The 14729-nt window shown below is 38.1% G+C and overlaps 1 protein-coding gene across 2 annotated transcripts in view; it reads right to left on the reverse strand.

Moving 5' to 3' along the window:
* LOC128986481 (POU domain, class 2, transcription factor 1-like) overlaps positions 1-14729 on the reverse strand; it is a 90247-nt gene that overhangs the window by 58104 nt on the left and 17414 nt on the right. For both annotated transcript variants that reach the window (XM_054406878.1, XM_054406879.1), the window contains exon 2: positions 13265-13318. In XM_054406878.1, coding sequence (XP_054262853.1) covers positions 13265-13318 — 54 coding nt within the window. The remainder of the gene's footprint in view (positions 1-13264; positions 13319-14729) is intronic.

Below are 14729 nucleotides of genomic sequence, written 5' to 3' on the forward strand. Positions count from 1 at the left end.
CAAATCACTTGTCAGCCCTGCCCCAGCCCCGGAGAGGAATGCGCTAATGTATTCAGTTTTTGTGCGCTCGGGGGTTCTTCTGCGAACTTCTTTGTCGAGGGAGGAAGCTGGGACCACCCGCTGATCGCCACTTTGTGTACGCTTTGAATACGCGCATCCCTCCTGACCATCCCTAGGATAGGAGGCTTTGGCTATGGTGTGATGCTAGAATTTGCCTATGCGAGACTTCTTTTGGAACATACCACGCATGCAAGCGTAAAATGGATATGTCGAAATACAGACACGCAATTAAAATGTTATGACACATTTTCACTACGGGGAGAGAGAAATATACCGGACGTGAAACTCATTTCGGTTAAAAATCCCCATAAATGAAAATCAGCAACAGAGTCAAACAAAACCTAATCCTAAAATATGGGTGTAATTTAATTGCAGATTTTTATCATCAACCACACAACACTGTAAATGCATACAAAATTGCGTAAAGAAAATTAGTTGCGATAAAGAAGGCCTGTTACAATTTAAGCTATAAAAACTTAAAGTCCAGAAAAAATCATGCCAGAGTAACTCAACTGTTCAGAAATAAGCTTCTAGTTTAAATTGCAATAATTTATGAGTTTATGTTGGGAAATCTTTGAATAAATCTCAAGATTAAAAAGTTAGATTGCACTTTCAGCGAATAGTTTCACTCCTCTAACACTGACTAGTTTTACATAATGACTGTTCTAGTCAAGCTTCCATGATGATTTTAATTTAAATGCGATCAAATCCGATACATAATAAACTGAGTTTTGTCCTATCTACACAGCCATATCAGAACCAATGAACAAACGTTTTAAATAACGATTTACTAAGTATACACTTTTTAAATCACAAGCAGCCTCGGGAATACATGTTAACGGAAACCCCCGTAACACCCAGCCACAAAGTCTAGATCATCGATTATCCTATTGTTCTAGTAACGGAGCGGTTACCTCAAAACGTGCCGCTGAGGGGCTTCCCAAAACGACCAATCGGAACCCATTATAGGGAAACCTACGGGTGATTCAGAGCGGAAGGTGAAAATCCGAAGATTGGCGCAATCTTGATCCGAGCATCGATTAGCTTTGAGACAAGAGACACACCGTGGAGAAAGTGGTGAGTCATTGAATGAGTGAGTCGCTGGAGGCAAGGTTACATACAAGGTCATTGGGCATCCGTTCATCGTACCCCAACACACATCGTGGTGCTGCCCAGAGTAACTTGGCAAAAAAACAACAACACAGTGCTGAGTGGCAGTTTTCAAGTGGTCGTGCATTAATTGCGTCAAGGCCTCAAAGGGTCCCAGACATTGCTCCTTAAGTTGCGCCAAGCCCAAGTAGGATGAGTTGCCGACAGAAGGAATGTCCTTGTTTACGTGTCATCCTAACCTAACCTAATGTAACCTGGCCTAATTTAACCTAACCTAATCAATAATATGGTGAAAGAGGGCCACCACTTGGTGCAGTTAATGAACGTATCGGGTGGCTCCCTGGAGCAGTTGGCGCAATTCAGGAATGTCCGACTACCTGACTCAGGTCAATTGGCACAATTAATGCCCGCCCAAATTATCATCTCAAAGTTCTTTATTGCCTTTGTGCAAGTTTGCCGAGCTTAAACTAGAATTTTACAACATTTTTATTCTAACATTATTTGATTTGTTTTTGTTAGATTTACCTTTTCCTAATAGAAAGTTATTATTATGTACCGTACGGGTTTTAAACTAATCGACAGCAAGATTGCCATCGTAGATTTTGCTCTAGACAGTAGTTTCATCATGCGGTATCGGCTGGACGGTTTGCCGGTCTACTGCTTCAGTTCATGATACCTTGTTCTTCGCTGGAGGTTCGACCGTTAATTAAACATGGTAATATTAATCAGAGTAAACAAAGCAGATCGTGTTGCATATTAATTAAATCAGTTCAGCGATCTGCAATCATGATTTACTCCAATAACTGATTTAATTGTTCCTTTTACTTTTCAACAGTTATTTTCGTCCCGAACACCACACCACATTGGCTACGAAGAACATGAGAAACATGGTTTTTTCCTTGGAAAACTAAACGATTTCATTTAATAGTTGAGACATTTCTGATTTTGAAATTGGAAAACGTATTATTAGCAAATCTATTCACCTCTTTGGATTTAAAAGATTTCAAAAGGATTAAAATATGTTCAGATTTTATAAGATGTTTATATTGTTTAAAATACGTTTCCCTCTCGCAGTTTATTGTTAAGTTCTTATCGAAAGTCCCGCACAATTCAATTTGCGAACCAAATTAGCTCGAATATTTAAAACGCAAGCAACTGAATGTTTTGAATTGAATATTCAAATGCGGCCCTAATTATAAAACGTTTCCTGACTTAAGACTGTCCTAATTATGAATAATCATGGGTTCAAGTATTTTTAATCGTGGTTTTTGCTTCTCTTGAACATAATGACCCGCTAACAAGCTCACTACGTCTTTCGCTTACCATTAACTTATGCCATTTTTTGCATTAACACCGAATTAATAGCGTGTTAATATTCTTTAATGATTTGAATGATTGTAATGAGAGTTAATTGGCCGAAGTTAAATGTATTGAAACGAAATTAACGGAAGCAGGACCGTGTACATATTCAATTAACAAGGGTTTGAAGGGAAGAAATGATTAACTACGGCAAGTGAGTTGTGTTATGAGATGAGTAAAACTTTATTTCTCTGACTTTTAAAATCAAAAATTTTAAGCATGTAATTTATGGTATTTTTAATTTCTAAATCGGCGAATCTACAGGTTCATATGGCCCTAACGCTGGCGTATGTTGTTATGAAATAGCTTTACCGAACAATGAATATCTAGATGATAAAACTTATGCCCTTGAAATGAATAATTTCAACATTGTAAACTTACTCTACGGATTTCTGTACATAATTAAATTCAATAATGAAAACAAAGCAATCAACTGTCATTGATGGAATTACCATCCAAGTTTGATTGTACACAAAAGTTAGATATAAATAGTTTTCTGGGATGATTGGCATTCGAATCCCCTGGGAAACTATTCCGCTGGCTCATTCGCACCCTATATTGAAGCATTAGGCTAATGCCAAAAGCAGTAGTGTATTAGTCAAATTGGCCATCAGGCCGGGATGGTGGATGGTGGATGGTGGGATGGTGGGATGGTGGATGGTGGGATGGTGGGATGGTTGATGGTGGGATGGTGGGAAGCTGCCCGGTAATGTATAAGAGCAATCAACGGGACGATGTGTTCCAAGATTGCATCACAATTATCGTATGCGAGCTTTAAATTATCTTACAATTGAAGTAAATTGTAAAATTGCAAAGTGGGTGTCGATGGTGAGTAGTGTAGTTTCCAGATCACTGGTAAATTATCGTATGCGATAAATGACCGAACTATCGATATGAAATTGCAAGATAAGTGTGTATAGTCGATAGGGTTTTATATATGCTCTAGTTATTTGTATAATGTTATTTCCATATCTACCGGACAATGTGGTTATCGAACTTTATAATATCGTACATTTTAATGTACAAAGTAGGCGGATTTCAACCGTCGCTTGTCATAGTGTGCAGTTATTGCATGAGTTTAACTGGTTATGTACAAGACTACTCAAACCTGTGTATACCGAGCTATATATGTTATTCTAAACATCGGAACTATACTATACAGTAACATATCAAGGAGGAAATTATCCTCTTCGAGTGTGATTTTAGAATCTTGTAGTTATTTCGAGACTTCAAACTTTTACCAGTTAATATTTGTAACTCGAAAAGTTACGTTTGTCAAAAAATATATTACAAACCACTTTGGCTGACATCTTTCGTTGCATTCCACAAAACAAGTAAACTTAACTATTTCGTTATTTGCAAGTTCTACCAAATCAACCAGATGTTTTTGAAAAGGTCATAACGAGAACCCGATGTTTTCAGAACGCCCACGTTGTAATCAGGTCCACTAATGCAATTGCGACCTGTAATGTGTAATGTAGACGCGCTCATCTTTACAGTTCGATAATTACATGACCAGACACCAGCGATACTTCTTCCGCCTCTACACTAGTATTACAGATCTTTGTCTGTTTACTTTTGGACGATTTACATAAAAATACAGACTCCGTATCCGGTATCGGGCTCCCGGGCATACAAATTGCAGAATTACCTAGATCTGATAGGAGTAATTGTTATCTTCATTTGCTGTGGGAATTCTCTATTGTGGCGTATGGTTCATCGAGCACCCTTTGTTTTTATGACAAAGAAACGCGATTTTTGTAATTATTTTCCCAGCAGGGCAATTTTGCTGGGAAGATGTGGATGGTTTTTGAAATGGGATAAGTGTGAGTGGATTTTTGAGTAATCTTCCACGTTTTTTTTTTTTGTTGAATTTATCAGCTATGTAGATAAATACCAGTTAATTAACATATTGGAAGTTTTCACAAAATATCCAAGTATATCCATTAAAAATCTTAAAAACTAATTAATTACAAATTATTTCTGACTTAGGAAACTAATATTTATTCCTAGCTATTATTAGGTATTTTGATTGAGCATCGACTTTCCTATTGGAAATGTTTGACTTGTTTGCAAACGCTGCACTGATGTAAACGTGTGGAAATTTAATTCTTGTCTTAGATTGAATATAGTCCCCTATAGAGTTATTATCTTCAAGGATCTGCTAAAGAATAGTTTTACTAATTTTATATTCGGCAACGGATGAGTGCGTTATTTTTCGACCATAATTTATATAACCGTAAAATGAAATCTAAAATTAGAGGGACCATTAATAGAACCATTTTAATCTACATCAACCAAAGCCAAGCCGAAGAAATACACACTCCAAAAGCTTCAGGTGTTTCAAGAGATTAGATAAATAAAGCATAAAAATCAATCCGCTTTGCTCATAGTAAATCTTTAAAACAAACCCCAAAGTGTAACCAACATCACCTATAATAGTTTTTTTCACCTCCCCCAATCACCCAACGCAAACCAATGCAACGCAAGCATGCATGTAGACTCATTTATCAAGCGTGTGCCGTGCTAAGTGACGCGTGCAGACAGTTTAAATGCACGAGTACTTAAGTGGCTAATTGTTGCCGTCAGGTGAGGGGCACCTGAGAAGTGGGGGGGGGGCAGGTGCTAGCCGGGGTGGTGCGGACCCACCCTGTTGAGACGTAAGAGGGATGGGCTAGGAGAGAAAATCTTAGCAGACTGCACCTTGCTTGAGGGATGGTCAGTAAGGTATAATACCCTCTTTAGTCTTTATCCCACTTTTACATTACTGTAACGATTAGTTCCGAAACTAATTTACCTGTCGAAAATCGTTATTTTTCGAAAGAGTTTCTTTAAAGTAAATTTTGGAGGACAAAATTATATTTTCATACTGCGAGCATAGTGTTTTGCACTACTGTTATATTTTTTGGAGATTAGAGTTCTGACTTGCGAACTGACTCGTCGTTTTATCCCCAAAACAAATACAGTATACAAATAGACTGAACTACGAATCTGGTCCATTTGATTAATTGGATTGTTGGAGACTCTACAAGGTGGATTAAGTTAAATTATGTATTGATGTCACAAAGACTTTCCATTCCAAAAAATGTATTCACAGCATAGTCAAATAATTTAATTTAGTTCAAATACAAAAAAAAAATGCGTACCAATGAAGAACATAATAACTAATTATTTCTGAAAATAATTACAAATTTAAGGAACTACGAGCATTTGGAAAACAACTGTTACCTACTCATCACATAATCAATTTTTAAGGACCATTTCAACATATAATTTTAAGATGATTTATAAATACCAACAACTGATGGATGAATAACTCGCGATGGGTGGCAATATTCATCTGATATTCGCAGAGCTAGAGTGATCACCATGGGAACGCCAGGTTACAGGCTGCAGGTTCTCGTAGTCGGTGGGGTCTCCCGTCGCTACTTGCCAGGTAGGCATTACCAGGTAACGTATGGGCTCTGATTAGCTTTAATTGTGGGTTAATTCTGACCAGGTTTACGTCTTATTCTGGCTACCGCCTCGCATAACTTTGCCCTGTTATCTGGCCATCCTGTGCACTAATTGCTTCCGACCGATTCCGGGCAAGTTTGTGTATTTGTTGGGAGTTTATAAAAGGTGCGTGAAAGTGACGAAAGACTTGTCGTGCGTGTGCATTGGCTTATGTAAGTAGTTTCTGTTGATAAGCTACATTTAATGTCAGTGTTTAGATGAAAAAATCTTTTGAAAATCAACAGAATAGGTAAGACATTTAAATTGAACGATTATTACTTTTTAAATCCCTTCAAACGCAGTGCGAAATAAAGGAAACTTATATGAAGTAAACACAGAAAAATGTCAAACACAAATATATATTCAGGATTTAATTACCCTATAAAAATAAAATTAAATATAAGTACAGTTTAAATATTATTGTGGAATGGTTTAAACGTGATTAAACCATACTGATACTAATAGGACCATCAACCTTCAACTAATAGGAAAACAAATATTTAATTGTTTAAACCTATCTTCAAGCTAAAAAGAGCCGTAATGAAAAACACCAGAACGCTTAAATCAGTGTATTTTTTTGATCGGGTTGCGCAAATAGAAGATTGTATCAAACTAGGTGTTAAAATTGGGCAATCAAGTCATTATCCTCCAGGCGGTGAGAAGTTGCAAATGAAGGCAGAGGTTTTGTAGCCAAATAAGAACAAATGTTAACCACAAAACCACAGCGACTGCCGTGCGGTGAGGTACATGCACTGGTAAGGAAATTTACATTTTAGAAATCCACAGAGAATACAAACACATGTTGTACAATGGTACGCTTTGAATGCAAGAAAATGGGTTATATGTGTAGCAATATCATGCAACAGTTGTTTTAGTAGCTTGGGCCATTTTTGCAAACTTGTAGTGACATTTTGACAGGAATAAATTATGGACACCGTTATAACGACTGGAAAGTGCTAGGTCACCATTTACACAATTTGCCTAAGGAGGTTGTCTCGATGGATATCTAACGAAAACAAACACTAAACAAATGACTCTGAAGTTCCTTTAGGTCCATTACGACCTAAAGGAACGAGGAAGAAAGGCGAAGGAAGGCGAGTCCATTACGCGTCTGTGAGAAAATGTTTAAGAGTCTGTGTAAAATAAATTTCCTTTCTATACGTATGGTTTGTTGATACCTTTTCTTATACTTTAATTGGTTTGAATATGGGCTTTAAGTTTAATGATTTCTTAGACGGTTTATTATAAGGCGGTTTACATAGCGAATTTACTGAAAAACGAGTTTGAACAGTCAAATTTAAAATGTATCCATGAGAAACCTTCTTACAGACTAAACGGACAATACATTTGAAGAATAAACTATTCTTGAAAGCACAGACCTTTACAGTTGACAAAGTGATAATGACAACATGGTGACTCAAACTACGAAATCGTCCTTTAGCTGCTCGTAAGTATTCAGCCATCTTGTTTATGACCTACACCTTCGTGAGGATAGCTCACTTAGCATTTTAGAGGCGACATTTGAGATTGCGCCACTACCACTTTAGCACTGAGCTTCGTCTTAAAATCACGAATGGATTAATGAACTCTATAAGTGACATACAGAATATTTCAACGATAAGAGCATTTTTCCACCCTTTAGTATTTGATTAAGTCAGGGTATTTATGTGATTTACCAATAGTGTTGGTTTTAAGAAACTTAATTAAAAATTAACAACTAACTCATTTTCAGTAACTTTAGTTAGTAACCAATCAGGAGTGTCAAAATGGATCGCGATGGAAATAGAACATCGCAGTACATATTGAAACACAACTTAATATAGCCTGGATGATTTCTGGATAAACCTTTGGGTTTTTAATTTAGTAGTTTGAGTCAACGGTTCCAATACGTCTACTGTGACTATGAATGACTACTAGGCGGTCTATGGCCTTCAGATAGTAAACTATGAGGAAACTATCACGTACGAGGGCCTTTTCCTGTCACGTCATTATAAACGACCTGTAATATTTTCTAAAATGACCTGAGATCAACGAACCGGTCAACTATTTAAAATTTAAATGCACATTGAAACTGCCTAAGTTAGTCTTTGAGTAACTAAAACGCTGTATTTTCAAATTTTCCTAATGATAATTGTGTCAAACCTCTAACAAAAGGTTCGCTAACATTTTAAGCAACGAACGCCGAAACTGTATAGCAATGTCTGTAAGCATTACATTGCTCTCTACTTATTACACAACCCGGAGCACCATCAGGTGTTATATTACACAACTAATAGTCACCATTAGACTTATTACATAACCCCGACAATAGCCGAGCAGGTGTTGAGCGGGATTATGACCGCGAATTTGCGCTCAGCACCCGCCAAAAGTACTTCTCTGTTGTTTAGCAACCGGTGTAGTTGATACTGCTGTTATACTTTGCGAGCAAGATTTGATATTAAATTAGTTATTGATTTTTTGTTTCGTATGATGTGTCTAGAGTTGTTATAAACTTAAAAATAAACTCAATCAGCATTTAAGGAGGTACAAAAGCATCTACGTCAAAGAACAAAACATCAGTCATCAAAGAATCTCCTATTAATTAAACAGTTGACCAAACGAAGTGACAATTCGCCCAAGATGGAGTGGAGAGAGCTTGCTTTGAGAGATACTGCAAGTATACGATCTATTTAACTCACAAGCAGAACTCTAGTGCCATCTGGGGTAAAAACTAGCGTTTAGTAGAGATGTATATTTTATTAATTATTTCACCTAATGATTAAAAAACCTGTAATTTCACAGCTAAAGTGAGGCGGACGATATAGCTCCGAAGATCATGGATAAGAAAAAGATAAGTTAGATGCCATCGCTCAAAAACTTTAGCAGAAAATTCTTCAACAATGACATCAAAATACGAGTTTTCGGTGCGAAGATACGGGGTTACGCATCAGCCACCCAATGACTACAAAGTAGCCATTATAAATAGTTATCACTCATTAAGATCTGCTCAGCTGTCTGGAACCTAGGAACCTGCCTAATTATACAAACAGTAGTCCAGAGTGTCTGAACACGATAGTTATGATGGAACAGTATATAATTTGCACTTCCGGATCAAATTATTGATTCAAAAATGAATAGTTGTAGTAGTTGTAGTTGAGAGTGTGTAGTATTTTACATATTTAATAGTTGGGAGGAGATTTTTAGGATATGAGGTGCAAGTGTATGAGGTTCTGTGCTTATTCTACCGTTTCTTATAACGTGTCCAAAAGGCAGTACATTTTACTAGTCATTTTAGGAAATATCAGGCTACAAATAGTCTTGTTTTCGACATTTAAAATTACAGAACTTTATTAGTTAGGAATTACTGCGTTTAGTGAAAATCCGGTGACAAATTCGAATCGGTAATTTATATTTTAAATTGTTATATTTAAACTTAATGGTTTAAACAGGTGGATGTTTGGTAAAGCATTAAAATATATCATTGGTGAGAAATGTATTAGATCCACAGATTAAAAGTGTGCGACTGTGTAATTAAAGCTGGCAAATCAACATAACATGCATTTAATTCACACAAACCACAAATAATTGTGGCACCAAGAATCAATGTTCTTGCTTAAGAAGAAAATATGAGCGATCCTCCACCCGAATTATGTTATTTGAGTCATAATTACCCTTCGTGTAGGCTAAATCCTTAGCCTTCCAACTAACCACTCATACCAAAAAATGTACAGTCTTACTCCAGTCTAATCTGTAATAACTCTCTCGTACGAGTAATATAGTATTGAATAAAATCACAGCCTCCAAGATAACTACCCTCTTACTCAAGAGCAATCCACCGCCTCCATGATATCCAGCCCTCTCGTGCCGGGCCCACTAAACCAACCGGAAGTCGCGAGGCCTGCGCGTGACGGAAGGGTTGTTTTATCAGGCACGCGACCTCGGGGGGGTGGGGGGGGTGAACTTTCGGTGAACGTCCTTCCGCTGGCAACGTGTCAATCATGTTGGGAAATCTGAATCGGAATTTGACTATTCAATTATTGGTTTTGGTGCCTTAAAACAACGTGACAAAGATTTCGGAGTTACGGCAGTTTCTGAATTCATGTTCTCTAGAAGGAGTTTTAAATTAAAATTCAAAAGCAGAACTTGAGCTACCTCATAATCGTCTTTGACATTTTAAATCAATTAATATTCTTCAGTTGAGAAGCTCAAACAGATAGGAAATATATTGTCACTTTTCGGTGCATCAAAAACATATACGAACTAAAACACTCATTTTTAGGTGGGTATTTACGGTACGATAGAGCCAAATGGGAATTAATCATCAGAAACAAACCAAGTATCGTTTGTACTTCGAACGAAGTCTCCTTGAGTATTTGCAACTAAAATTTGTAAACATGTTATTTAACAACAAAACAGAAACAAACGTGTTCTACAATCTACACTACCAACCACGTACAATAAAAATTACAGAATGCTAACTAAGCCTGTCAAAGCAATTTAAATTTTCCTAGAACAATCCAATGGAAATTACCCTGTGAGCATTCGTTTATTGATTAACATGTTGGCATGTCGTCCCATGTCAGCGAACCAAGAATGTAATTTCGTCCCGGAAACAGAGGTTTGTAATTATCGCAATGTCCTCTCAATTATGAGCACGCATGTGGGTTTCCGCTGGTCGTTAATTTGCGTATCGACACACGGTAGGGACCGCGTGGCTTCATGCAGCGTTGTCGTGCCTGCCCCTTCGAGCAAACTGGGTATTTCACCTGCTTATTGTCTCATTTCCTTGCCGTTATGTAAAGCGTTCAGGGAAAAGCGTTGGAAACTCCAAGGTCAGGTTGGTGACTTTGTTACTTTTTTCAAAGTCTTTGGAAGTAGAACGAGTACCAGAGAATCGCTTTTTGCTCATTGAACAGGTAAAAACAAAATTTGAGGAACAAATTGAAACAAACACTAAGAAGTTTTGTATTTCTTTTAACAAATCTGCTTACTGATTGACGTCTGGCTAGTCTTTATGTAACAACATCGGACAAGTTCATGATTAATTTCTAGTCATCATTGCATTGAGACAATCAATTACTGCCTGTTCTAGAGGTGTCACAGGTCAAAGAAACTCCCGCCAAGCAGCCACCCAGCTGGTACATCAATCATTCGGGAGAATCAGCTGATCGGTTGATTGGAAAACAACCACTGATGATTTAATCTTGTCCTACATTAATAATATCAGTTAAACAAGCGAGAAGGTAAATCTGTTCTGTCTTTAAAACCTTTTAGTCCCGCGAAAGCTAAACCGTGTTAAACCCCCAGTAAAAAAGACAAGTATAAGTTTAGATGTAAGGAACAATATGTGATGGGATAGCGGGCGGCGCGCGCGTGAAGCGATTTCGGTTGTTGGATCATCAAAGGAACGTGGCAGGGTCAAGCAGATCGTTGGCTCTGTGATTAGACTACATGGAACAACGCACATTACCGAAGCTCGAGAAGGCTGTGGAGGTGGGAGTGCCTTCAACTGGGTCTCCTCTACGTATACTTGAGGCTGTCGAAGAAGAACGTGGATGGAATATGATTAAATTCATGCTTCAATTTGTGAATATGACATAGAAGTCAATGGGTCAGAGGAAGAAGAGAATTGACAAAGGGGGAAGATGCAGAGATAGAAGTGCAATGTTGGGGTTTGGAGGAGTAGAAGATGAACACGTTTATATAAAGAGAGATCAAAGAATATGTTTCAGCGAAAAAGCTCAACCAGGGCAATGAGAGTTTGATGGTTATGGAAGTGGTAGCAGATTCGAGAAGAGCCACCCAATTATGTATATCGACTATATCGTGACTGAAATGTTTCACGAAGGAGAGGTAACTGATTAGAAAAGAATCCTTAGTTGGATTGGTCCTTAGTCATGGGAGCTACGAAGATCATAGGACAGAGTTGACGTTATGAGGTGGAACTACGTAGGAATAGGAGTGAAATGATGGTACTTCCAATAGTATAAATGTAATATGGTGAGAACTAATCGTTAGCTAAAATATAAACCAATAAAGAATAGTTATAACATTAAAATTAAAAGATTTGAGGAAAGTTTTATAGAATAGAAATCTGTTAGGTTGATAGAATAAAGGTTAAGAAGAAGAAATCTTAGAAATTAGTATTCATTGTCGTTTATAACTATACTAGTAAGTTGTGCTAAACAAGTAGTAAACAGAAACAAACCTCTTGTTGGGATTGTTTGTCTCTAACGACTCGAGTAAACCCAGACGTCAAATTGTTACTCGCATGATTCCTTCGGCGACAAGGATTACCAAGCATTTGGACAAATTGCCTTAAATAATGCAGCAAACGTCCCGGCTAAGTAAATGAGTGATAACGCCGTGTCATTAGGGCCAAAGCCGCCGACCTGCAGCGTGATGACTATTTAATTCCCTCTTTTATTCATTTTACTCTTTTACGTAATTTTGACTGGTCCCAGAAGTAACACGCCCCCAAAAATGAAGGATAAATTTTAAAATGTATAAACAAGTGCTTAGAAACGATGAATCAACTGTCATCAGCTGTCTTTTACGTAAGGGATATTTCACTATCATGAGATTAAAAACAAACTGAGTCATTGCGGGAAACCCTCCATTGATACTCTCCAGGCAATTTCAACAGAAAAACAATCACCGCTACCGAAGAGATAATTCACACCATTAACTCTTTGTGCCTAGGGTGACTCCTGGGCAATCCCGCATCGATACCCGGGTAGCTCAATATTTGGGCATATTAGTCATCGAAACGCCCATCATCTAGTAAATAACCACCGACTAGGTTCCCAGTAGTGGCCGGCCTTGCCCGCAGGGAAGGTTGAGGTTTCGATCTAATCGACGATAATCTATTCACCACAGGAAGGGAAAAGGAAGGGCCGATACTAGGAACAGAAGAGCGAACCCTTGTCTACTTGTGACAGGTGGAAATTAAAAGTGCATCAAGGGTCGACCTGGCGCCGGGGCCCGGGCGACGCCGGCGTTATTAGCGAATACCGCCAAATTGCAGATCATCCGCGTAGAAAATGGTCCTTCGAGCCGGATCTGGCAGGTAGAGAACGCTTGATTGAATACTGCGATGGGCCTGCAGCATGTTGGGCGAAGCGAGACGTGGATATAGGACTAGCAATATGTCACGATGGTTCGAGGTATTTTAATTATTCGCAATTTGGAAGTAGTTACATTTTTTTAACATTCATTTTTGGTATAACTTAAAAATAAAAATCTCTAACTAGATACTTACTATGGTCTCTAAAGAAGGGCTTGGACTCCCTCATCGTCGTAGGATCACAGGCATCTGTAAAACAAATTTCATTATTACACCTCTTTCACCAACAAGCCTTCGAGCAAGACATAATAGTAACAATTTCTCCAGCGGAGAACCTGCAACAAATCACGGGCAAACTGTTACATTTACATTTCGCAAGTCACGAGCGAGAAAGCCCGAGCAGAAGCCACAGATCGAATTACAACAACAAATGATGAGCATCAATAACGCGCTCTCCGGGACAAATCCCCCCATTATTTTTGCCAGGATCGCCCGCTCGTTACCTCTATCATTAGAATAACAAATAGAGACTCGGCCATCAGTCTAGGCCCTCCTCCAATCTGGATGTCTTAATTGTCGGCTCCAGAGCGCTCAACGTGAGGTTTCTCACAGGATCATCTCGGTCTTGCTGATGGCTTTCTCTGGTTGGTAGAAAAGGTCGCCCTAAATTGGATTACTCGTTATAGATTGTTTTGAAAGAATGTAGAGAGATTTCTTCAGATGTTTCCAATATTTTACTTGAATTCCTTTACAATTCTTTGACTCAGAACACTCGTGCTGCTTTGAAGCAACCATTCCAACTGTTTTGAATAAGAATCGCTATAAATTTAGCTATCGAAATATACAAATTTAAGGTCAACACGATTTCTAAAGTTGAATCGTAAAACCAATAAATTGGTAAATCCAAACAAAGCAACCGCAAAACGTAAATGATAACCTAATTAATAAAAGCAGGAAAACAACAGTTCTAGAAGATTTTCAACTTGCAAAACCATTACCTCTCTTGTAAACTTCCAAATCGTAAAGTTAAATATTTTGTTTTGACTCAATCCGATCCAGCTTGTTTGCCAGTTAACGACACCGCGTCTGGTTTTATTTTAAGTGAATCGTCCGAGTGTTTTCCTATGTCAATTCTCAAGGTTGGAGGAAAGCGGTTTGTTTACCAGATGTAATACAACTCCCTTAATGGTAACAGATGTTATACTTTGAGATTACAAGGATACACTGCTACTTGGGTTGAACTGTTCAAAGCACACATAGTTGAGTGCTAGCATGATGACGTCGTCACTTCGGTTTACGGCAGTTTCACAATCTGCGCAAACGGCTGGATGGATTATCCTTGATATTTACACGTTTCGAAATGTCAGTTGGAAATCACCGAGCATTCAAAAGACGTAATGCCTCCACCCAAGGGCCGACACAAAAACGATTAATGAGGGCTCGACAAAGGCAGCCAAAACTCTAATGATCTCCGGGACCTTGATATTCTATTTAAATACGAAGGTGGAAAAGATTGCCCGGCGTAATGGTGAGTATTCTAATGCATCGAGATTTACATGAATGGACTAATGGAGTTTTAATACGAGCGAAAGGTTGAAACATTCCGAACAGGGTTTGACATTTGCGGATAGTTAACAACAAGTAGGTCGCTTCGATGTTG

Source organism: Macrosteles quadrilineatus, unplaced genomic scaffold (genome assembly GCF_028750875.1).
Source record: "Macrosteles quadrilineatus isolate MER2022 unplaced genomic scaffold, UCM_ALF_1.0 Scaffold_2__2_contigs__length_208266976, whole genome shotgun sequence".
Taxonomy (NCBI): Eukaryota; Metazoa; Arthropoda; class Insecta; order Hemiptera; family Cicadellidae; genus Macrosteles; species Macrosteles quadrilineatus.